At 29.9% G+C, this 27,591-nt stretch overlaps 1 protein-coding gene across 1 annotated transcript in view; it reads right to left on the minus strand.

The window, feature by feature from the left end:
* LOC100212289 (protein KRI1 homolog) overlaps window positions 1-27,591 on the minus strand; it is an 81,514-nt gene that overhangs the window by 31,562 nt on the left and 22,361 nt on the right. Inside the window, exons 3-6 of the mRNA XM_065801137.1 lie at window positions 27,477-27,582; window positions 20,890-21,070; window positions 14,159-14,294; window positions 13,390-13,493 (exon numbers count right to left, since the gene is read on the minus strand). Of these exons, the coding sequence (XP_065657209.1) occupies window positions 13,390-13,493; window positions 14,159-14,294; window positions 20,890-21,070; window positions 27,477-27,582 (527 nt within the window). The remainder of the gene's footprint in view (window positions 1-13,389; window positions 13,494-14,158; window positions 14,295-20,889; window positions 21,071-27,476; window positions 27,583-27,591) is intronic.

Below are 27,591 nucleotides of genomic sequence, written 5' to 3' on the forward strand. Positions count from 1 at the left end.
TATATATATATATATATTTATATATATAGATATTTTTTTTTTTAAACATCTTCGCTTCCAACAAGGCTGCAAGCAGCCACTAATTAAAGTTGGAAGTTACTGAAAGAGAAAAGATGAAGATTGTAGAGCAAGATAACAATTGACAGATGACTTAAAAGATTGCAAATTATATGAATCATGAAAGCAAGATAAAGGAAGCAAATTCCAAAGAACTGATGTTCGAGGAAAAAAACTAGACGAATAAGCATTTTGGAGCTCTTAGGAACAGTCACAGAAAAAGGATGACAGTTAATTGAATGACGAGTAACATGAGAATGAATTGTAGTAGATGGCACAGGACACGCTAGCTCTTTAGAGCAGTGCCCATTATAGTATTTGTAGAAAAGAGAAAGAGAAGCAACATTACGACAATGTGATAATGGTTGGAGATTAGCTGCAAGAGCAGGTCCAACAATGTTTACAATGTCTTTTTGCATCTTATCTAAAAGAGAAATCGCGTCATTGAAAGATCCGCCACAGATATAGCAACAGTATTCCATACAAGGCCGGATTTGAGATTTATAGAGATAGAGAATAGAATCCAAAGTAAGAAAGTGACGAGCTCGATAAAGAGATGCAACCTTAGCAAATGCTAATTTTGCAACTGATTTGATATATGGTTTTTAAGAAAGATTGGAAGTAAGAGTTAATCCTAGAAGATGAAGAGTAAGTGACTCATCGAGTACATCACCATTCATAAATATAGGAAGATCTCACTTATTGCGATAACGATTGGCTGAAAAAAATTGAGTTTTATCTGAATTAAAGTTCACCAGTCACTGTGAGCCCCATGCTGTAGCAGAAGTGAGATACTTTTCAAGCTCAAATGCCCCCTCCAAGCAATCAGAGGGTGTTGGTTTCTTATCTCGACAAGAATAAATGGTAGTATCATCTGCAAACAATGCCACCTTAGATGTGAGAATATCTGGAAGATCGTTAATGTAAATTAAAAAGAGTATAGGACCAAGGATAGAACCTTGAGGAACCCCTGAAGTTACAGAATAAGAGGAAGAGTGTTGTCCATGAGGACAACTTTTATGCTACGATTGGAAAGGAAGGATTCAATGATCTTAAAGATGTTGCCGGATACACCATAAGAAGAAAGCTAATGGAGAAGACTAGCATGCCAAACTTTATCAAAAGCTTTTGAAATGTCAAGAGCGATGGCCTTAACCTCTCCACCTTCATCTAATGCACGATAAAACCTGTCAGTTATTACTGTTAGCAAATCAGCTGTAGAATGAGAAGATCGAAATTAATATTGATGGTCAGAAAGTTAGTTATTAGCTTCAAGATGAGAAATTAAGTGTTTGTTAATTAAAGACTCAAAAACCTTGCTTATGATAGGAAGAAGACTTATGGGACGGTAGTTAGACAAATCAGATCGCTCCCCAGAATTTTTGAAGATAGGGATAACAGATGCGGCTTTCCAGCAGGCTGGAAAACAAGACTCTGATAAGCACTTGTTGAATAGTTTTGAGAGTATAGATGACAGCTCCGGAAAACACTTCTGCAAGACAATAACAGGTATGTTGTCCGGGCCACAAGTTATAGAAGAGTCTTGGCAGGAAATCACTTTAGATACAGATGCTGGAATGATATGAATGTCAAGCAATGGATCAACCTGTTTGTTGGCAATATCAGGTAGAACGCAACTAGTGGAATCAAAATATGATATTGATGAAAAGTTTTAAGCAAACAATTCGGCTTTGTCTTTAGGTGAGGTGACAAAGTCTGAACCATAGAGAGGTGGAATTAAAGATTTGCCCTTATTATTGATATTATTAAAGATTCTCTAGAAGTCACGAGAGCCTAATTTTTGAGATGAGATACGAGATTTCATGACCTGAGAATAGCGGGTTTTGGCGTTAGACAAAACCTTTTTACAATTGTTTCTAGCAGTAATAAACAGACGTCTGTTTTCTGGAGAATTGTTTTGCTGATAAATATGGAAGTAATGGTTTCGATTGGCAATTGCAGCAGCACAGTGTGAGGAAAACCATGGAGGAGAGTGAGGCTTGACCTGGAATTGTCGAGAGGGAATAAAAGATTCCATGCCAGTCTGAATCCACGAAGTTATGTAAGAAGCACATTTGTCGACAGGAAGACAAAAGATTTCTACCCAAGGGCCATCACGAAGAAAATAATGGAAAGAATCCCAGTCAGCTTTACTGTAGTTGTAAGAGGTTCGATAATAGGGGGATTCAGGTGATGAAGAAGAATGAGATATTAGTTTTAGAGAGATCAAACTGTGATCAGAAGAACCTAAAGGTGAATGTGGAGAAACTTAGCACTGACTAGGATCAGAAACAAGACATAAGTCGAGTAGAGAAGGTAGATAATTCGGGTTGTCAGGAAAGCGAGTTGGAAAGTTGACTATTCGAGTTAGGGAAAAGAAAGGCAAAAGTTGTGGGCTTTAATGCCTGCAGAGTCACTGACACTAGAGCCAACCCATTCAGAGTGGTGAGCATTGAAGTCACCGACAACAACTATATTAGCTGATGGATAAAGAGAGAGGGCTTGGTCAATATGATCAGAAATAATGTCAAAAAGAGTGCAGTCTTGAGATGAAGGAGAGCGATATAGAACAAAGACAAAGGCAATAGAGTGAAGTGATGCTAAACGAAAGCACATGAAAGAATAGTCTGTGGATTCAAACCTAGTTTCATGACAAATGGGTGAATTCTTACGAATGTAAATGCCCAGGCCAAGCATGTGACTATTGGAGTCTTTACGAATTAGAGGCAGATAACCATCAACACTAAGATCACAAGATGAGACAGCCGAACTCAACTTAGTCTCACAAAGAGCAAGTAGGTCTGGTGAATTTTACAAGAGATAAGACTTAACAGAAGAAAAGTTACTTCGAAAACCACGAATATTAGTGAATGATAGGTTTAGAGAACTTGGTGATGATTATGGTTTTTTGTGTTTTATAGTTTTTGGTACTTTATTTATTTTTAAATTAGATTGAAGAACTTGACTCAAAGCATAGATAGTACTCAGAACACCGTTTAATACCCCAAGCAATTGCATCATTACAATTAATAAACCCTAAGCTGTAACAAAGGGCTCCAAATGTGGCCTCCGCAATGCACACCAAAAGTACAAACAGGGACACCATCCATGCGCAACATGACACTGTTAATACTTTGATATTTTTCAGCTGTTGATGGAATCAGCCTCTCTGAGAGCTACCACAGAGTTCGGGAAACCTGACTACCAGCCGGCCTCAGAACCATAAAACTGAGTTTTAGAGCTGTACCCTCATTGGGAGATAATAGAATGAGTTGCCTAGTCATAAAAACAGAGTCACAAGCAAAACCCACGCATTGAGTCAAGAAGATCCAGCATTCAACATCCTAAACTGGAAACAATGTATTAAAAATACATCTGCGCCAGCCTAATAGATGAAGAAGGGGTGCGAGGCTGGTCAACAGATAGAATCTGTTTACCCTTTAAGTCTTTGCCTAGGAGGCCTTCTACAAGACAGTGGCCGGGTGCATTTAACATCTGCCCAAGATGAGTATTTTTATTGAGACACCATCTCTAGCCTTTACTCAACCAAGAGCCCCAAGGCAGGGGGTGTTTTAAATCGGAGTTGGCATCTCCTAGCCTTTGCCTAAAAAGGCAAATCCTACAAGGCAGCAGGACATGAAGCAGATTGTACTGGGTTACATGTTACCAGTAGCAGGATCACCTGATCTGACTATATATATATATATATATATATACATATATATATATATATATATATATATATATATATATATATATATATATATATATATATATATGTAAATATATACAAATAGTTGCTCGGTTTAATATTGTATAAAAAATACAAAATTCTCAATCGTAGAAAAGTGCTCAATAATATCGAAATTTAATTTAAATTTTTAAATAGAGCTTTATTACTCCTTTGGCTACATTGACTGCTTTGAAGTGTAATATCATTTGGTACAACCCACCATTTAGAAAAAACGTTTCTACCCTATTTTAAAGTTCATTAAACAAATCTTTTAAAATCAACAATAAATATAAAAACAACACAGAGTTTTCCAAAGAAATATGGGAGTTAAAGCAATTTTGTGCTATCTATTGAAAGAAAAGTTATTAGGCATTGCCAGCCATACAACCTGGTTTCGAAAAATTGTTATTTTTGTTTGAATAGAAAATTCGAAATTTTATTTTATAAAGGAACAAACTTACTTAACAAATGGGGTGAAATGGCCTCTATGTGCAGATAGATGCACTTATTATAAAAAAATTATGATGTCCTCTAATGACACATTTGGTGACAAGCATTATTATAGTAGTTGTGAAAACTTTATAAAATTGCAAGAATCTGTATGTATGTGGACATTTAATTTTTTTAAACAAATATTAGTTTTTCAAATTTATTTAATATTTAGTCATCTGCCCTTTTTTCTTAAGTACAATTTCAATATGTCAAGCCACGCTTTCAGAGAGTTTTTAAAAGTATTTCAGAAACATTTACTGTGGTGTATTTGAAGACGTTTTTAGCTGAATTCAATCCATACTTTTGTCAAATATTTAATTAAAAATACATTTGACAACAATAAATTTAATATATATAAAATTTAATATATATAAAATAATATAAAACTTAAATATTAAAAAACTAATAATAACATATCAACAAAAACATAAAGAAAACTGTATTATTTTTATACCAGTAAAAAAAAAAAAAACCCTTAACTCTTTTTGTATAATATATATAATATTTTAAGCATGCTAATTATTTACCTAAGAAGTTATAATAACTTTCAATTTAGTAAATAGTAATTTGCACTTATTATAACTGTTTAAAAAAATTGTTAAAATTATTTAATAATTTTACATTATAATCAATTTAAAGATTTTTTTGCACCTAGTTATCTAGATCATACCAGCACAAACCTTTTTTTAATGTGCAAACTAAAGTCCCTTCAGAATATATTACAAACATGCATACATACATAGATACATACATACATACATACATACATACATACATACATACATACATACATACATACATACATACATACATACATACATACATACATACATACATACATACATACATACTTGATAATATAGAAGTACAATAGGCAATAATAATATTATTATTGCATTTCACAAATATATTCAAATATTATATCAAAATCCAAATTGTTAGTTGCTATCTGTTCCTGGAAGAATCCATCAAGGGAGACACGAACACATTGAGAAAGAAGTAACAAGTTTATTTTTTCAAATTAAATTTTCTACATTAATCAATTCAAGTTGTAAAGAAAAAACTGGATAAAATGCTGAAGACGTATAATAAATGTTCAAAACAAAGAAATTATAATCCATTAAATAAAGTTTTTGATATCACAAAAACAAAAAAAAGAAGGGGAATGGCTCTGCAGTTAAACAAAAGATTTTTATCTTCAAAACCAAAACTGCAACCAAATTAGTAACATCTTAAAAGTTATCAACAAGAAAAACAGCAACGATTTGTCAACAGTTATCTCAAGATATCATATCGACATTCAGACACCTTCACAGCCTGGTATATTCAGATTAACTATTAAAGAAGCTGTTAAACTTAAAGAAGAAATGAAGAAAACACTAAATTTGTAAAGCTGGTCATCCCACTTTAATGGTAAACGTATTAGTCTCTGAGAATATCAAGTGTTAGTTTTGAAGAATAAACAAAGAGAAGTTAGGTTACAAGCACTAGATCTATCAGTTAAAAAAGCAGATTATGTTGTTAAGTTATAACAGCTACTCTTAATGAATAGAATTTATGGAAGAGTATAAAGATGATTGTAGAAGAAGGAATGGGATTGTCAGTCAGTTACAAAGATGCTTTATTGAAAAGAATCTTAAAGAACCACAACTCATTGGTTGTCAACAACATGTTCTTGACCAAGTCTTTTGTGTAGTAATGGATAAAGAACTAGGGGGAAACAACATGTTGCCCAATATCAAATTTCTGTTTATCCGGGAATTTGTAAAGAACTTTGTAAAGAATTTTAAGAATGATTACTGAAAAGTGATTACTGAAACAGCATAATGGCATGATGATATGAAATTTCTATTTCATTTAACTCAGGTATTATTTTGAAGAATCTAGATTATTTCCTAAAGTGAAGTTTCAGAAAACACCTAAATTAAATTAGCAAAAAGGAATTCCTAAGACATAATTTGCTCTTTTGGGATTTATTCTTTTACAAGAGAGAAGAGACTCACAACTTAACATTTTTAGAATTATCTCTTTTAGATAAGCAGACCATTGGTTTATCAACCAAACTTACAATTCTGATGATTAAAGGAAGCTATGTAGCAGCTTGCAGGGTTACAAAAAAGCGTTAAACTTGGTGAAAAAGTTTTGGAATCAGAAACCCTAGAGACTGGAAATACCCAAAACAAATCAGTGTGCAGAAGAAGCAATCAAGTGTCTTCATTTTTTGATCTTTTTGACATCTACAAAAAGAAACATCCAGCTTAGACTTATTTTGTCTAACAAAGCATAAGAATTGTATATTATGCTTTATTTAAGTTGAATACTACACAACATTTTTTCAATATACACAGTAGCTGTTCATATTTGTAGAATATTTATTTAAGTTTGTAATTTTATATTTATTTGTGACTTACAATGTTATGATGTTACAATAAACTGCGAAAAGCTTAATAACTACATAATAACTCTCCAATTATAAAAATTTTAATTAAAACACAATTATCATAAAATTGTTTGCAATTTTATCCATACGCATATATTGTAAATTTAAACTTTTGGTTTGTGGGTGACTTTTTCATCAAGAAAATTGAATTAAAGCTTTTTCATTACTTTGGAAGGTATTACTGGAGATTGCCTGCATCAACTTCACACTCCTGTAAGTTGGTTTACGCTGACAAAATAAACCCTACGTCAAATTTTTTTTAAATAGCTAAATATATTGTAAGCTTATTCTTCTTTTTAGGTAGAGTCAAACTTTACTTTTATAAACAAAAATAGTGAAAAATTTCTTGCACATTTAAAATATAATATTTCTTTACAAAGTATTTAGGTAAATATGAGATTTTAAAAAAAAAAAACCATTTCAAGTCACATTTTTGGAAACCAGGCTATAAGTTGAATTAAGAAAACATCAAAAAAATATTTGTTAGTTTATGAATTTGTTTGGCCTTATATACTTGACTTATATGCAGGTATGTATGACATACTTGGCTTAAATGTGAGTATATATGATATTATATACTTGACTTATATGAGAGTATATGTGGTACATTTTTTAATTAATACACTAAATAATGACATGCTTATTTAACAACTTAAATAAAATCTTTTTTTTATGAACAGTAGAAAAAATTTGTTTGGTAATATTTGAATTACATAAAATATAGCATTTTTGAAAATATTGAACATATTCATTTCCATTTCAACTGTCTTTTAAGTTTAAAGTCTTTTCTTATAATTATTTGCTTTATTACTTAGAATTATTTCAATACAATTTCTAAACTTTTTTAATTAAAAAAAAATTCACAAATATGAAGAGTTATGAATGAACTTTTTTAATATGAAATAAGGAAGCAACACAAAACAAAATATCTTTTATAAAATTTTAATAAAAAGATGATCTAAATGTAAACTAAAATAAAGTTTTGAAAATATGGTAAAATGCAATGTCATTTTTAAAAATTTTTCTTGAAAACGTTGCAATGTTTGAATAAATAAATATCAGAAAAACAATTGTTGCTGATATTTGTCACTAATTTATTCAACTCTGGTATTTTTTTTAAGAATCTGGAAAATTTCCTAAAATAAAGTTTCAGAAAATACCTAAATAAAATAATGCAAGATGGAATTCCCGAGAAATACTATCACTTTTAGCATTTATTCTCTTACCAGAAAGTAAACTCGCTATCCAACATTTGTAAAATTATCTCTTACAGATAAGCAGATTATTGGTTTATCAACCAAATCTACAATGCTGATTTTTATAAATTTTTATAAGTAGTTATCATGTGGTCTCAGTTTTATGGTTATTACAATTTTAAAAAGTACCAATACCTATAAAACACAAAAAACACAATGTTTTCTAAACATATCAAATTTCTAAACCTATCATCCACTAATATTCGTGGTCTTTGCAGTAACTTTTCTTCTGTTGAGTCTTATTTCTTGCAAAGTTCTTTAGACCTACTTGCTCTTTGTGAGACTAATTTGAGTTCAGCTCCCTCATCTTGCGATCTTAGTGTTGATGGTTATCTTCCTTTAATTCGTCAAAACTCCAATAGTCACATGCTTAACCTGGGCATTTACACTTGTAAGAATTCAACCATTTGTCGGGAAACTAGGTTTGAATCAACCAACTATTCTTTAATGTGCTTTCATTTAGCACCACTCCACTCTATTGCCTTTCTTTTTGTGTTATATCTCTCTCCTTTACCTCAAAACTGCACTCTTTTCGTTGCTATTTCTGATTAAATTGACCAAGCTCTCTCTCTCTTTATCCATCAGCCAATATAGCTGCTATTGTTGAGTTCAATGCTCATCACACTGAATGGTTTGACTCTAGTGTCAGTGACTCTGCAGGCATTAAGACCCACAACCTTTGCTTTTCTCAATCTCTTCTCACTCAATTAGTTAACTTTTTAACTCACTTTCCAGACAACCTGAATCATTTACCTTATCTACCCAACTTATGTCTTGTTCACACATTCGCACTTAGGTGCTTCTGATCACAGTTTGATCTATCTAAACTATGATCTCATTCTTCTTCATCATCTGAATCCGCCTATCATCATACCTCTTACAACTACCTTAAAGCTGACTGAGACTCTTTCCATGATTTTCTTTGTGATGGCCCTTGGGTAGAAATCTTTTGTCTTCCCGCTGACAAATGTACTACTTACATAACTTCGTGTATTCAGGCTGGCATAAAATCTTTTATTCCCCCTTGACAATTCCAATTCAAGCTTTCTCTTATCCATGGTTTATCTCATATTGAGCTGCTGCAATTTCCAATCGAAACCATTACTTCCATATCTATCAGCAAAACAATTCCCCAGAAAACAGATGACTGTTTACTATTGCTAGAAACCATTGTACAAAGGTTTTGTCTAACGCAAAAGCCGGCTATTTGTCAGGTCATAAAATTTGTATTTCATCACAAAAATTAGGCTCTCCTGACTTCTGGAGAATCTTTAACAGTATCAATAATAAGAGCAAATCTTTTATTCCGCTCCTTTTGTATGGTTCAGATTTTGACACCTCACCTAAAGACAAAGCTGAATTGTTTGCTAAGAACTTTTTATCTATCTCATCTCTTGATTCCACTAGTTGCATTCTATCTGATATAGAAGACAAACAGGCTGATTGATTGCTTGATAATCGCATCACTCCAGCTTCTGTACCTAAAGTGACTTCCTGCTTAGACTCTTCTACAGCTTGTGGTCTGGACAACATACCTGTTATAGTTTTGCAGAAGTGTTCTCCGGAGCTGTCCTCTATACTTTAAAAACTATTTGAAAAGTGCTTATCAGTCTTGTTTTCCGGCATGCTGGAAAGCGGCATCTGTTATCCTTATTTTCAAAAACTCTGGAGAGTGATCTGACTCTTTTAACTACTGTCCCATTAGTCTTTTTCCTATCATAAGCAAGGTTTTTGAGTCTTTAATTAACAAACACTTAACCATTTTAAATCTAATAACTTACTTTTTGATCATCAATATGGATTTCGATGTTCTCGTTCTACAGCTGATTTGCTAGCAGTAATAACTGATAGGTTTTATGGCGCATAAGAGGTGAAGAGGTTAAGGCTATCGCTCTTGACATTTCTAAAGCTTTTGATAAAGTTTGACATGCTGGTCTTCTCCATTAGCTTTCTTCTTACAGGAATCGTATCAGGAAAAATCTTTAAGATTATTGAATCCTTCCTTTCCAATTGTAGTATTAAAGTTGCCCTTAATGGACAGCACTCTTCTTTGTATCCTGTCATTTCAGGGGCTCCACAAGGTTCTATCCTTGGCCCTATACTCTTTTTAATTTACATTTCAAGATATTCTTACATTTAAGGTGGCATTGTTTGCTAAAGATACTACCATTTATTCTTGTCATCATAAGAAGCCAATACTCTCTGAATGCTTGGAGGGAGCATTTTAGCTTAAAAAGGATCTCACTTCTGCAACAGCATGGGGCTCACAGTGGCTGGTGAACTTGAAAAAAACCAAATTTATTTTAGCAAATTGCTATCGCAATAATTTAGATCTTCCTTTATTTATGAACGGTAATGTACTCAATGAGTCATCTACCTTTCATCTTCTAGGACTAACTCTTAATTTATATGCAAAATTAGTATCTGCTAAGGTTGCATCTCTTTATCATGCTCGCAACTTTCTTACTCTGGATTCTATTGATTATCTCCATGAATCTCCAATTTGTCCTTGTATGGAATACTGTTGCCATATCTGGGGTGGATCTTTCAATGATGCGATTTCTCTTTTAGATAAGATGCAAAAAGACATTGTAAACATAGTTGGACCTACTCTTGCAGAGAACTCTCCAACCATTATTACATCATCGTAATGTTGCTTCTCTTTCTTTTTTCTACAAATACTATAATGGGCATTGCTCTAAAGAGGTAGCGTCTCTTGTGCCATTGGAGAACCTCCAACCATTATTACATCATCGTAATGTTGCTTCTCTTTCTTTTTTCTACAAATACTATAATGGGCGTTGCTCTAAAGAGGTAGCGTCTCTTGAGCCATTTTCTAAAATTCACTCTCGTGTTACTTGTCATTCAATTAAGTCTCATCTTTTTACTGTGACTGTTCCTTAGTGTTCCAAACTCTTATTCATCTAGTTTTTTTCCTTGAACATCAGTTCTTTGGAATTTGCTTCCTTTATCTTGCATTCCTGATTTGTATAATTTGCAACCTTTTAAGTCATCTGTCAATTGTTATCTTGCTCTATAAACTTCATCTTTTCTCTTCCAGTAACTTCCAACTTTAATAATGGTTGCTTACAGCCTTGTTGGAAGCGAAGATGTTGAAAAAAAAGAAGAAGAAGAAGACCTCTCTCTTTTATCTGAGACTGGTATCCCATAAAATGTTCCACTCTGGGTGTAAACCAGGGTATCTTTTTGTCAGAGTATCCATTTATGTTACCATCATTTATATCCATTTGTGTTATCCCAAAAAGACTATTCTCAGGGTTTGGCATCAGGACAATTTTTACAAACCTCTGCATTGACACTGAGACCAAAGGACACTTAATGGGGTTCAGTACAACTTGCATACAATTGTAAGTAATTTTTTGACAAGAGTCAGTGGGTTGTTGCAGTATAACCAGGGTCAGTGAGAGTGAACTATTTTATAGTTATTTTATAGCTGTGCATGTAATGTAAATAGTCAATGTAATGTATGTGTGTAATAGCATGTGTTACCACTAGTATGAGCATTTAGTACAAAATTAGTCGAAAGTCATTTAAACTGGCATAACATATGCTAGACGTGAATTCTAGTACTCATATAACATGTATGTTTAAAAAACTATTACAACTAGATAATCTAGAATATTAAAACAGAATGACAACAATATAGCAACAATAGCTTGTATATATATTTTACAAATTTTTAATCTAAATTCATATGAAAATTTGTAACCTAACAGTTAATGTATGTAGTGCAAAAGTGTGTTTTATAATTTCTATAAATAACAAGAATTACTGGGAATATGTCAAGAATTACTGGGAATATGTGGCTGTGATGTTATGAGAAGTATCTGAAGTGGAGTATGATTATTTGCTTTATAAAACAGTTAGCAGGTAGCTACTAATCATATAATGTAATGTTATGAAAAGTATCTGATGTGGAGTAGAACTATTTGTTTTATAAAACAGCTAGCAGGTTGCCTCCATTCATTTATGTGTAGTGCAGCTGATATTGTGTAATGGGTGGTTAACAGTAATTATTTAATAATAAGGATATTATAATATTAAGAATATTAATAGAAGAAAATCAAAATAAATTATAAAAAAGAAAAGCAAAGTGTCAATTCAGGATGTGAGGTGTATGTGCTTAAGCATGTGTTTGCTGATGCTGTTAGTATTCTTCTCAGTATGTTATGTTAAGTGAATTAATTCACTTATAGTGTTAGTAGCTGTCAGGAAAATAGTCGTTGCTCAACAGCCTACATGGAAATAAGTAAGCAGATTGAAATAAAAGCGCAGATGTCTAGTGGAAAACAAATAACCTTTAAGTAGAGAAATACTAAAATTGATCTAAGTAAAATGTAGTAAATATAAACAGGAACAATGGACAATAGTCGAGGAAAGGAAGAGTCATTAATTGTTGTGCTATTAACTATATACTTGTTAGTGTCGAGCGTAAATGTGAGGTATAGACAGTGTCAGTGATGGAGCAGAATTATTTATTTTATGAGTAGTTACCATGTGGTCTGTATTATTAGGGTGATAAACATACATTATAGATATGTGTTTCATGGATGTTTCGAGTATGGTATGGATTTGCGCCTTATGGTACAGTATGGCTACAAGAAGACCACCAGCTTTCATCCGAGACTGTTATCCCATAATTTTTGTTAGTGTATCCCTTTGTGTTATTCCAAAAGGACTATTTTCAGGGTATCCCATCAGGACAATTGCCATATACTTCTACATTGACACTGAGACCAGAGGACACTTAGTGGGGTTCAGGCTTTAAGATAGTCGATGTAGCAACACTCCGTGCATGATTTACAGTAAAAAAAAATAAAAACATTTTATTAAAAAAATAAAAACAAAAATTATATTATTAAAAACATTTATATTATTAAAAACATTCAGAATATTTTTAAAAACACTCTGGTCAATTAAATTTGTGTTTTTGCGGTTTTTAAAAAAAAACAATTAATTTGTAATTAAATTAATGGTTTTAACTTTCTGACAACACGCAAATGTTGGACGAAAGTCACAAGTAATTAAAAGTGACGTATTTGTTGGCATAAGAATCATTTTTTTCCTTCTATATATATATATATATATATATATATATATATATATATATATATATATATATATATATATATATATATATATATATATATATATATATATATATATATATATGTCACTTTTAATTACTTGTGACTTTCGTCCAACATTTGCGTGTTGTCAGAAAGTTAAAACCATTAATTTAAAGTTATATATATATATATATATATATATATATATATATATATATATATATATATATATATATATATATATATATATATATATACATACATACATAAACATTAAAAACTACATCAGAAATCAAACATAAAAAAACATTATAATGATACCTATCGTTATCTTTATCTATATACTGCTTCTTTAGGATGTAATCACGTAAAAACTTTTCATCTTCGTCTATTTTCCCATCTTTCCAATATTCATCAAGTAAAAGCTAAAAAGTTAACTCTTTATACCAACTTTATACAATATTTTTCGAATTCAACTTATAACTTATAGAAACTCAGAACAATATTTTTCTCAGAAAAAATATAAACTTCAGGACTCCACACTAAAGTATCACAGTATCTAAGAAAATTGAACTATCAGTTTAAACATAGAAAGGATGCAGAACTATTAAAGTTATAAAAAGTATTAAAAAAAAATTGATTAAAAAAGTAGATCTGTTACTAAAAGTTATTACTGAAACATTCTTCTTACAAAATTTCCCACAAGTTAAGGAAATAAAGTTTCAATTCTAAAACTTTCAGGCTTCATTTTGAGTTCATTAAAGAATAAAACACTTTTGTCATAATTTTACCAATTTCAAAACTTGAAGATTTAAAGTTTAAAAAAAAAGTGTTAAAAGCATAAAATAAGTTTTTTGTTTAACTCAGTTAAAATTTAAATCTTACTGAACCAAAACAAAATATACTTTTTTTGTTTAGTTTTCATGATCAATTAAAAAATCTTGTGAAGACGAAATGTAAACAAATTAAAAACCAATTTAATAGAAATAAAAACTTTTTCTTTCTAATAACAGAAAAATGAAATTGATTGGCCCCTAATAACATTTTATAAAATAAATTGATTACTATATATAATTTGAAATAATCATACATTTGATTTTACTTGTTTTTCCTCTTCTTTATTTAACCATTTTTTATACTCCTCATCTTCTTTTTCTTTTTCATCTTTGCTTTTTTCCCGAATTTTAAGTAACTCCTCATCGTCCTCCATGTCAACATTTTTAAAGCTAAAAAAATTAAATAATGCAACGTAAGTTCTCAGCAACAATCACCAGATGATACACAAAACCCAAATCATCAAGACAAAAACCTTTAAATTTAGCATTTATGTATTGAATATATCTAAAATTTAAATTTGATGAACTTTAATAAAAAAATATATATATATAAAATAAAATAAAAAGGAATGTATTTATAATAACTAATACAATGTTTGGATATCTTTTTATTCTTTGCACTCTTTTGTATAGAACTGACTTAATTTGTAATATTTGCAACAATATTTGAAATAAATTTTGGTATTTTTGTTATAAAAAAAAAATAAAATTTAATATAAAAAATAAACTAATTAGTTAAAAAGTTAAAACTAGATTACAGGCATTGTTAAGAAGCATTACGCCATTTAAACTTTACATACAAAATGGTGATTTCACCTATGCAATAAGACATTTATGTTACGAACTTTATTCAATTAAACTATTTAAAAAGTCTTTTAAAAGAAAAAACGTTAATTAGGAAAACATTAAGCAGTAATTACAGGGTTGCCACTATAATTCTGGAATAAAATTGAACAATTTTCCCTGATTTTTTCAATTAAATTTTGCTTGTATTCCCCTGACATTTATTTCATTTTTACTCAATAAATTAGCATTAAAACTTCGACATTAACCCCAAGACACGCCCCCAAAGAAAACAGATAGCCTGCTTTCTATATATAAGAAATATTAATAAATTACTGTTTTAAATGGAAAACCAATAATTTGTTTGATAAAAAAGATTTACCCTTTTAAAAAACAATTGAAATTAGAAAACTGGTCTTTGAAACAAATATAAAAACTAATACTAAAAATAAAGATTTTAAAAATATTAAAAATCTCAAAAGAATAACCAACATTTAAATTATTTTAAATAACCAGTCAATAATAATTTGCATTTCATAACTCATACTTTACTCACAACTTTTTCCAGCTCCTTAAGTCCTAATACTACTTGATTCAACAACATCACATTACATTCAATTTCTTTTGTTGCAACTTTCTATTTTCTTCTAGATATTTTAATTATTTCAATAAGGTGTTACAAACAGTCTTTCATTGTTGATTTTTACTTGTTGAGCCTTTAACTTGTTAGATATCATCAGACCTTCGATAGTCAGTTGTCTTTTTTCACTAAGCATATTACTATTTATCCTATAGCCCCTCTCAACTAATGCTTGACCATGACCTAAAAGAAAAATACCTATAAAGACTTTTTACAAAACCTTGTATTTTATATTAACTTTGATGATTTCAAAATTTGTCTAAACAATTTCTAGTGCGACTTTTTTTTAATGCTGGTAAAAGATTAGATGAACTTTTTTCTAACAATTTCGAATTAGTGTGAAAGCGAGATCACATTCATTTGAAGAGAAATGCAAGCAGAAAAGAATTAGATGAAGTAAAAGCTGATTTTCCAGAGATTTCATCTGTATAAGTAAATCAGTTTTATTTTTGATAGGATCTACTCTAAACTGATGTAACTAGTTGCTTCAAGAAAAGAAGATTAATATAAACTTTTTCAAGAATTTATATAACTATAAGCCAACAATCTTTCATGAATATGTTGATCACATCTTGAGATCACACCTTTTTTCCTTTAATTCCATGATGTTACATTCTGCATCGAAACTAGTTGTCATTAATTTTAACAGCAGAAACTTCTGCTTTCTAATGAAATAAAATTTCAGAAGTTGCCTCCCATTGATGATGCTGCATAAAACATCTTGTTTAATTATTAAACTCTTAAGCTTTAATCAGTTGAAAACAAATCTTTAAAGAGATGGAATCATTGGGGTGCCTGTTTGATATCTCACTAAGATTTTCTGCAATGAACTAGCTATGTAACCAAAAAAAATTCAATTTAGTGAAAGTTAATTTATCTTTAGTTCAGTGACAGTTACATAATCACCTCTACTGGCAGGAGAACCATGGAAAAGGTTGCGTGAAGCTTTAATTAACTTCCTTGATTGAAAACAGTTTTAAAAGCACCATAGATTACATGGAGGTTGCAACTCCTAATTTTAATAGTTTAGAATAGCTCTAGTTGCTCAGGCTGCTCTTTAATAAGATCAAGTAGTAAGCAGGTTACTTTGGGTCATCTGTACACAGTTTTGTCAGATTTCTGTAATTAATCATTGCCAAAGATACGGCCATACTTTTAAGTGAATTTTTTGCAGAAGGGTAGCTCAAAAATTTAGTGTCAAAGTATTTGTATTCAACACAATTTAGATCATTGTTCCAAAAATGAATACTGAGATCCATTTAACAAATTTGAAAAAAATCATTCAGGCTTTCATCAAAAGAAAAGGTGTAAAAAAGAATTTCCAGGTATTTCTTTTAAAAGTATGTGTAAACAATGCCTATGACCAAAATTATTAACCAAGTTTTTTTCTACCCATCTCATAAGATTTAACAGTTGTGTTATCAGGAAACATATTTTGATATAGTAGACCATTTTCATTACACAAGTTCAATGAGAAATTATTTTGTACTGCATGCAAAAGAGATTTCTGCAAAAGTTTTATGAAATTGATCTACTATAAAAACTCCTTGGTTTTCAAATGTAGACTGTGCAGGTTTAATGTAGCAGGATACTGGCATGACTTTCTGAACATGTTTTTCCCCTCCTGTGACTTGTCACAGCTCTCTGATATATATTTGATAAATTGAATTGAACTTGGCATGTGCATGCACTTGACTTTTTATCTATGCCATTTACTAGCTATTTTTCAAACAATGGGCCACTCAAACAATGGGCCACTCAAACAATGGGCCACTTAAACATTCCTAATTGAAATAAACTGTCATTTAAAAACTTTAAATTTTTATTTATTCTAAAAGAAGACAATAAAAATACAATATGGTTTAAAGAAACTTTGAAATTTTTCATATGTTGCAGCTACTCCTACACAAAAAAGCACTTAATAAATTCATCAAAATTATTAATAATGGTTCCACTCAAACCTACATAAAATGTTTTGTATAAACTTTTTATTTGGTTTATACTGTAAATAAATGACCAGAATAAAAGTTTTTTTTTTTATAATGATCAAATATAAGATATTTGAACAAACTTTTGAGCTGTATGATTATTTAATTAGTTAACTAAAAAATGAATATTATTTACTATAAAACATTTAAAACATCAAAATAAAATAGTACAAAATTAAAAAATTCCCTGATTTTCCCTGACTTTTAACAAAATCAATCTTTTAATTTAAATTTATTTTAAATTTATTATTAAATACTATTAAATTTAAATTTATTTTCTTAAATTTAATTTAAATTTATTAAAAAACCTAAAAAGTTCTGTTTAAATTTTTTTTACTGCTAAAATATCCATACTAGTTAAAACAAAGAAAATTCTTTTTAATAAATTTAATTCAAATTACTCAAAAATTCAAGTTACTCAAAAATTCAAGTTATTCAAAAATACATTTTACATTTTAACTATTTTGTTTGATTAGTTTCGAATATTTTTTTATCTTGTTGAGAAAGTGCTAATATACAAAAGTGCTTCATGCACTTATAAATGTATATAAATGCATTGCCAGATAAACCATAATCAGGTTTGAAGAAAAAAATTGATTTAAAAAAGTTTTTAAATGATTTTTTTAGCTAAAGTTTTTCCTTTATCATTAATTTTTTAGATTGCTTATTGAATAAACGCAGATTAGAAATGATTAACTAGTTTATTGTTGATAGTTTTTTTTTTTTTTTTTTAAAATGTTTATAAATTTTTCTTTTTCTTTTTTTTAAAAAAAAAACTTATTTGTGAGAAAGAAAATGTATGGAATTAATGCTGTGTGTTTTATAAAAAATGTTTTAAGAAACAAATATTATAAGTTTTTTTAAATGAGAAAATTTTTTTCAAACGACATTTGAATTTTTATAATTTTTTTTTATAACAAAATTGTTTAAATTTTAAATATTTTATAAATATTTTATAAACAAAGACTTTAAGTGATTTTTTATGTGGTTTCAAATTAAATTTAAATTACAATGCAGTACTTTAAAATAGGCAACTGACAGAATGTAAGTTTTAATGATGTAAATATGATTATTAAGTAAAATTACGTTTACTTACATTACGCTTATGTGTAAGCAACAAAACCTCATAACAAGGCCTGAGATTATAAATAAAAAAAAAGGGGAAAAAAGATTATTTAAAAAAAAAAATCTTAAAAAAAATTTTCTTAACTAAAGATTTCTAATTTTTGTAAAAAAAGCTGGAAGAAGAGAAAACAATTTAACTCATTCAGAATAATGCAAATTTAAACCATATTAAGAATATATTTACAAAAGGAAATTAAAACAGAGAACTATGTTTACACATAAATATATCTGTAATGCAATATTTTTACATGAATGTACTTGTTAAAAAACATATAGATATTTCTTGAAACTTAAAAAGTTCAATTCAATATAATGTAAATTGTTTACAAAATTTGAAAAAACACAAATTTGTGATGCTACTTAAAGTTTCATGACTTTTGGCAATAAACCGTTAAAAAATAGAAAATACAGAAAATAACGGAAAAAACAACAACAAAGCAATGGAATGAGTTCTGACGTAAAAACAAAACAAAATTGTTTTGTTTTGACGTCAGAACATTTGGGCAAAAAAATACTTGTTTTGATGCCTGCACTTAGATATTATTTCACTTTTTTTGTTTCACAGATTTTGATTTTTGGAGAATAGAATTTTATATTCATTTATGCATATTTGCAGAATTTCATGGTAGAGTTGTAATCATCGCACTGTTTAATTATTTTCCATTTTAATTTCCGAAACTTTTTTGATATTTCAGTGTCATTTTTGTATTTTTAATGTTAAATGATTTTCTATAGTTGGCATATCTAATTTTAAGTTGTATTTCATTTATACCGATGTAAAATTTATTGACAGGAGTGTTAGTAGGATCATTGGAACTTATGTTAGCCTGGTATACAATGTTTTTTGTTAAGAATTGGCTTGATAAAAGGCAGGTATTATGTGTGTATATGTATATGTGTGTGTGTGTGTGTTTATATATATATATAAATATATATATATATACATACATATATATATATATATATATATATATATATATATATATATATATATATATATATATATATATATATATATATATATATATATATCAGGGACGCAGAGAGCCAAAAAAGTCACAAAAAGATTACTTCTTTCTAGTTTTTGGTATTCAGGAGCTTTAAAAATATAAAAAAGCTTATGGGCTACTAATGGGGACGAAATCAAGACTTATAGGTCAGAAGAACAATCATTTTTTGAACCCGCAGTCCTCAGGTATAATGGCGACAAGGACTCCAGGACTCCGGGCTTAAAAACAATAAGTTCCAAGTCATTAAACATCAAAACTTTTTTTCTTATGCAGGTCATTAATTAACCAACATGTTTAGAGCTTCTGGACACCAGAGACCATAAAAATAAAAAGTAATAAAGCCAGAGTCCTTTTGGGACTTCGCATCCCTGATATATATATATATATACACACATGCGGTAGTGGTGTAGTGGTAGACCATTCGCCTCATAAGCGAGAAGTTCTGAGTTTGATCCCACCACGTCCCTGGTAGTACCACACTCAACTTGTTTCTCCGCGCAGCGGCCTTGTTTGTCGAGGTTCATGTTTCAAAGTTATAGAGTTAAGAGAGAGTTGTAATGAGAAAAAACCTCCTTGACTGTAGTGGCCTTCTTGGCCTTGGGGAGGTGAATAATTAAATATATATATATATATATATATATATATATATATATATATATATATATATATATATATATATATATATATATATATATATATATATATATATATATTAGTGATGTACCGATAACACTTTTTTGGCCGATGTCGATACCGATGCCGATGGATAGGAAAAGGCCGATACCGATGAATTAACTAATTATTAAAGTTTTGAAGATATAAAGCCATAGAGCTTTAAATTGGATAAATTTTTTCATGGAATTCGTACTGGTAAACAAATACTTGGACCCAAATAAATAAACTTGTCTGTAAACAAAGTCAAAATAAACAATTTTTCTAAAAATTCTAAGCGATGCATAAAGTTTAGATTATTTATTATTTAATAATCATCAAAGTGCAGGATAAAAGTATTAAAATGTTATCGGTAATGCATATCGGTAAATTATTAAAAAAAAGGCCGATGCCGATACCGATTGTACAAAAAGTGGCCGATTAGGCCGATGCCGATGCCGATTAATTGGTACATCACTAATATATATACATAAATTATGTTAGTGCATTCTACAAAGAGAGTGCTCAATGTTCTTAAAGAACAGAGCAATAATAAATTAGTAAAAACATTTATCTAATTTTTAGTTGTCTTCTATAAGTTGTACATTAATCGGTACATCACTAATATATATATATATATATATATATATATATATATATATATATATATATATATATATTTATATATATATATATATATATATATATATATATATATATTTATATATATATGAATATATTATGTGTGTAATAATTTTCTGTTATATGTAATATACAAATATGCATACCTATCTTTTATCTGTTTTTGTTCTTCATTATATGTCAATTGATTTTCTTCTAAATCATTTATGTCTTCATCGCTATCACTTAAATAAGCTTTTTCTTTTTTCAATAATAAACGTTGCCGCTCGAAGTCTTTTAGAAATAGAGGTTTTTTGGTCAGTTTTTTTTTCTCCTCTGAATTCTCTTCTAAAAATTAAAAAGAATACAAACAACATTAAAAATATTTTCTAAATTCCATGCTAAGCCACATAAATGTTGTTATTAATGTTATTTGTCAAAACCATAACTTTTAATTTATGTTATTTAGTTTTACATTATTATTTATTATCGCATTTCAACTATAATATATATTAGAATAATAATATATAATATAGAATAGAATATAATAAATTAGAATTTTACTATTATATATGTAACTCAGCGAAACCTGTTCAATGTCCTGCTGCCTTGTGGGATTCATTTTCTAAGCAAAGCCTGGAAGGAGTGTGTCATCAGTTCCTATCATTGGTCATGTCTATAGTAATAATTTTTATATCTTTTTTAAATTCATTTGTTTAATTATTTATTTTTTGTATGTGTCTTTTATATAGTTGGAGGTGCCTTAGTTACTGCATAAGCTCATTTGCTAACAGTAAAAACCGATAGGTTTTATCATATATTAGATAGAGGTGGAGAGGTTAAGGCTATCGCTTGTGACATTTCTAAAACTTTTGATAAAGATTAAAGACATGCTAGTTTTCTCCATGAGCTTTCTTATGGTTTATCAGGTAAAATCTTGAAGATTATTGAATCCTTCCTTACCAATCATAGTATAAAAGTTGTCCTCAATGGACAGCACTCTTTTTCATATCCTGTAACTTCAGGGGTTCCACAAGGTTCTATCCTCGGCCCTATACACTCTTTTTAATTTACATTAACGATCTTCCAGACATTCTCACATCTAAGGTTGTATTGTTTGCTAATGATACTACCATTTATTCTTGTCTTGATAAATAACCAACATTCTCTGATTGCTTGAAGGGGGCGTTTGAGCTTTAAAATGATCTCACTTCTGCTTCAGCATGGGGCTAACAGTGGCTGGTGAACTTCAATTCAGATAAAACCCAATTTTTTTCAGCAAATCACAATAATATAGATCTTCCTATATTTATGAACGTTGATGTACTCGATGAGTCATCTACCTTTCATCTGCTAGGATTAACTCTTACTTCCTATCTTTTTTTGAAACCATATATCAAATTCTGCTAAAGTTGCATCTTTTTATCATGCTCGACACTTTCTAACTCCGGATTCTATTCTTTATCTCTATAAATCTCAAATCTGCCCTTGTATGGGATACTGTAGCCATATCTGGGGTGGATCTTCTTATGATGCCCTTTCTCTTTTAGACAAGGTGCAAAAACACATTGTAAACATAGTTAGACCTGCTCTTGAAGCCAGCCATTATCACATCATCATTATGTTGCTTCTCTTTTTCTCTTTTCTACAAGTACTATAACGAACACTGCTCTAAAGAGCTAGCATCTCTTGTTTTATCTACTAAAATTCATTCACATGTTACTTGTCATTCAATTAAGTCTCATCCTTTTTCTGTGACTATTTCTAAGTGCTCTAAAAACTGTTATTTGACTAGTTTTTTTCCTCAAACATCAGTTCTTTGTAACTTGCTTTCTTCATTTTGCTTTCCTGATTCATATAATTTGCAATCTTTTAAGTCGTCTGTCAATCAATTTGCTCTACAAACTTTATCTTATCTTTTCCAGTAACTTCCAACTCAAATAGTTGTTGCTTGCAGCCTTGTTGGAAGCGAAGATTAAAAAAAAAAAAAAATTTTGCGTTCTGACTGAACCTCTGGCGCAATGTTCAATCACCAGTAGGGTTTGGACAAAAACCGACTTTTTGAAAAACCGGTTTTAACCGGTATTCGAATTTTTCAAAAAAAAAAATTGAATAAGGAGACATGCTTAATTTATATACACTGCGACCATTTTCTATAGACGCATGTGGATTATGTCTTAAAAACGTACTTAACTTTATTTTTATAGTGTATTTCATTAAATTATAAATAAAGTATAAAAAAATAACAAAAATTATCAAAAAATAATATCAAATTTGAAAAGAGGTCAATCATAAATGAATTAAGTTCAAAAGATAGCTGACTATTTTCTATAGACGCAGTTTACATTTTTAAACAAAACTATCCAAAAAAATATTTTTTATCACATTTTTAGTACTCGATTGGACCTCCTTCTTGCTCAATTACTTGATAAATTCGTTTTGGCATACTTTCCACCAAGTTTTCTAGCACTTTTGGCTCCATATCCTCCCAGCATTCTGACAACGCTACTTTTAGCTCTGCCACAGAGTTATATTGCTTCTGGTCATCATAGATACGTCTTACAATGATTCCCCAGATGTTTTCAACAGGATTCAAATCTGGACTGCGAGCATTCGCTCAATTTTCAAACCAAGCTTTAGTCTCGTTACTAGTGTGAATGCTGGCGTTGTCTTGTTGAAAAACAAACTTTTTGCGTCGATATTTGTTTTTAAATGGAATCAAACATAATTTTAGCACATCTATGTACTCAGAACTTTTCATTTTGCAAGATGTAAATGCTAAATTTAACTTTCCTGTTGCACAAAACCCAAGCCAAACCATCAAAGATCCACCACCAAAATTACTTGTCGAAAAATATTTGGGTTCTTTCCTCAAAACACGCCAGTAGCCACTAAAACCATCAGGCCCATCAAGATTAAACTTTTTCTCGTCCGAAAAAATCACCTGCTATTGAAAACAAAAATATTCAGCTATTTAGACATCTTAAGTATTCATGAGAATTTAATCTAAAATTTCTTACTTCCCAAAATGCGTGCCATGTTTTCACGGGCGAATTCCATCCGTTTCTGTTTGTGAACGAGCTTTAAATTTGGTGCTTTATTCATTTTTGATCGTACTATATGTGGGATGTCTTTAAGAACTTTTCTAATCGTCTCCTTGCAAACATTTAAACCCAAATCTGACTTAATTGTTTTCAAACTTCTTTATAAATTTGATGCGTGTCAAACAATTCTGTGTTTTTCACGGTCTGAAACCCTAGATTTCTATGGTTTTCTCTTGATTGTTGCATAATCTGTTGGATTTTTCAAGAAATTACGGATAACGTGATCTGATCTCTTCAATCTTCTAGCAATTTCTCGATTTGGAACTTTTTCTCGATGATAAGCCAATATTTGACCTTTTTCAATATCGGTAAGGACCTTTTCTTTCGGCATTTGGTTAAGTTCAACTTAATTTCGACTCACAAGATAAAAAATACTACAGAATATAAGAAATTTGCGACAAAACTCGTAAAAACTTTAGTGCGCCTATAGAAAATTGCCACGTGAATATTAAAAATTTAATTATTTTAATACAATCAAGACAATTAATAATTAGATGCATAATGGATCATTATTTTCTTACATACACTTATTCAAAGTACCGTTAGAACAATTTTATTACCACTGTAGCACTGTAAATTCGTCAAATTCTACATGCGTCTATAGAAAATGGTCGCAGTGTATTATATTTATTTCACTTATCGTAATTTTTTCTGAGAAAATAAGATTTTAAAAAACATAATATGTCCACTGAATGGTGGCTAAGTCTTGTTCTAATTTTGGACACAAAATTGCCTGCAATTGAAAATACACGTTCACTAGGTACTGAGCTCGGTTTTATAGTTTTAAGTGCATCAAATAATAAATCTAAGTTTTTGGTTCTTTTATGTGTTGCCTCAAATAATAAAAACTCAGCCCTCAGTGTTTTTGGGTTAGTGATGTTTTCTGCAGGCTCTTCAAGAAACTTATTAATTGAATTCTCCATGACCTCTTTTAAAAAAGCTTTACTCTGATGAGTAGTTTCTTCGATTTCCTCTTGATCTGAAGCGGTGTTTATAATAGAATTTTGAAATATTGTAGACAATAACCTTTCAGACAATTTAATGATGTCGGTTTTTGAAGCTAAAGGAAGTATACTAGATTTTTTTGCTGGACCAGAAATGTTTTCCAGATTTTGCAAAAAAAGTAAAAGAGATGCTAATTCAACTTGTCTTCTTTCTTGAATTCTTTCTTCTAAAGCCTTTAATAGATTCAAACTTATTTTAGACTTTATATTTTTCAGTTCATTTAATAGAAATGAAAATATACCTTCACTAGTTAATAAAGTGGCATCTCATCGCTCTAAGCCTTCTACTGCTAGACGAATGGGTTCCAAGATTTTATGAAATTCCAAAAGTGTAGGATATTAAGCTTCATTCCACATATAAGATGAACCAAGATCATTCAATGCTAAAACTACACATTCTTTTACTGCTAAAAATCTTCCAATTATTTCCTCTATACTATTCCACCTTGTTTTGCAGTCAAGAATTAAATTTAACTCTTTTCCTTTTTTTAATTTTATATAATTTTGAAGAATGGTATTTCTTACTGGAGATTTGCAAAAAAATTTGCAAATTTTTCTGATTTGTGAAATGAAATGTTTGCAATTGTCAGACAAAATAGGAATATGATGCTCTTGGTTACAAATATAAGAAAAAGGTTCTTCATACTTGTCATATTTGTCTTCATCTTTATCATCCGATTCTTCACTTGAAACATTTACTTCGGATTCAGCTTCAACCATTTCTCTATGTTTATATAATACATCAGTAACTGCTAGGTGGATTGCATGTGAATAGCAGAGTTGATTAATTATACATGATAATTTGCCAAATTTTATCATAACAGCAGCACCATCAACTGTTGCAGCAACAATGTCAGTTTCTAGATTAAAATTGAATATTTTAAGTCTTCCAGATATTAATTCTAATGTTCTCTGAGCATCACAAGAACCAGCTATTGGAACTAATCCTAAATTAAAATCTTCTGCTAAGTGATGTACATAAATTTTTAAATATCTATGATTTCTTTTACTTGTCCACTCATCTAAAGTTATAGAAAATTTTTTTCCGCTTATTTTAATTGAATCTAATTCTGTAATAGTTTCAAATTTTGCTTCGCCAAAAAATGCATGAATGAGATCCATTACTCTAGAGTTTTTTTTGGGTAATGAATATCCTCGTTGTTGAAGAGACTCTCGTATGAATGAGCTTTTCGTAATGCTATTTATAGAAAACCCATCCATTGCTGCAAGTTTTGATAAAATTCTTGTAAGCTATTCCTTTTTACTTGCATAAAATTTAAAATATTAGTTTTTTCTTTTAAAAAAGATGAAGGACCAGTATCTTCTTTGCTGAACGTTTCTGATTTATTTTTAATATTAATTTTATGAACTGATTTTAAGTGATTACATAGATTACTTGTTGATGAACCTTTGCAACTCAACATTTTATTACATTATTTGCAGATTGCATTTTCTATCTCTGACCTTTTAAAACTATTCCAAACTTCTGACTTAATCCTTTTTTTTTTATCTGGAAATGAAATGAAATTATTGAATAAATATTTTTGAAACAAAAATGCCTTACCTTTTTTAATTATAACTTTAAATTATATTACCACGTTGATAAGAGCCTAAGCTCATATCATACTTATATTACCATAACATAACAAAATACTTAACAAACTAATCAAGAGAAACTATTTACTTTGAACACAAACTAAACACAAGCTAGGGTCTTTGACCCTAGCTTGTGTTCAGTTTCTTTTTTTTCTCCTTTAGGTGGTTCTAACCATACAATGATCTCTATAAATCTTTTATCTCATACTTCTTCTTCAGACCCATCTTATCATTGCACTACTTACTACTACCCTAAAGCTAACTGGGATTTTTTTTGTGATTTTTTTGTGATGGTCATTGAACTGATTTCTTTTCTCTCTTTGCTAACAAATGCGCCTCCTACATAACCTCCTGGATCCAAGCAGGAATAGAAGCTGCTTCCTTCTCATCGGCTCCACATCAAGGAGCCGATTATGATTAAATACAACAGTTACCAAAAATGTAAAAACCATGGAGTAGATAGAAGCTTGAGAAGTCTTTGCCTAAGAGGCTTTCTACAAGACAGCAGCTTGATTCAATTAACATCTGCCTAAGATGAGTATTTTTATTGAGACAATATCTCTAGCCTTTACTCAACCAAGAGCTCCAAGGCAGGAGAATTTTAGCTGGATGCAGTTAAAATCTGCCTTCGGTAAGTAATTATTTCAATCAAGAGACCCAACTAAGGGGACTTTTTAAGTCTGAGTTTATTTCTCCGAGCCTTTGCCTAGAAAAAAAAAGCAAACCATACAAGACAGGCAGTACTGGGTAGCAGGGTGATCATGATGATCCTAAATCTGACCTGACTTAGAGTAGTTAAAAAAAATTACTTCCTGTAAGCAGTACTTTAAAACATTGAGGAAAAATTTTTTGGAAATGCATTAGGAAAAACATTACATCCTACAGAATAAAAGAGATTAAGGTGTTTAAGGTTAAAGTTGAAACTAGAAAAAACTTTTAAAACATCACAAGTGAGAGGGTTAGCCAAAATTTAGTTTAAATATATCATGTTTAAACTTAAATAAGTTTAAATATACCATGTTTGCATAAAATTACAATGTTAAACTATACCTTTTTCATTGAAAAATTGAACTTCATTTGAATAAATCTTTGGATCTTTTGCCTTAATCATTCCTAAGATATTCAAAAAATCTTGTTCTATTTGAGGTGTGACACACTAAAAAAA

This window comes from Hydra vulgaris, chromosome 07 (genome assembly GCF_038396675.1).
Source record: "Hydra vulgaris chromosome 07, alternate assembly HydraT2T_AEP".
Classification (NCBI taxonomy): domain Eukaryota; kingdom Metazoa; phylum Cnidaria; class Hydrozoa; order Anthoathecata; family Hydridae; genus Hydra; species Hydra vulgaris.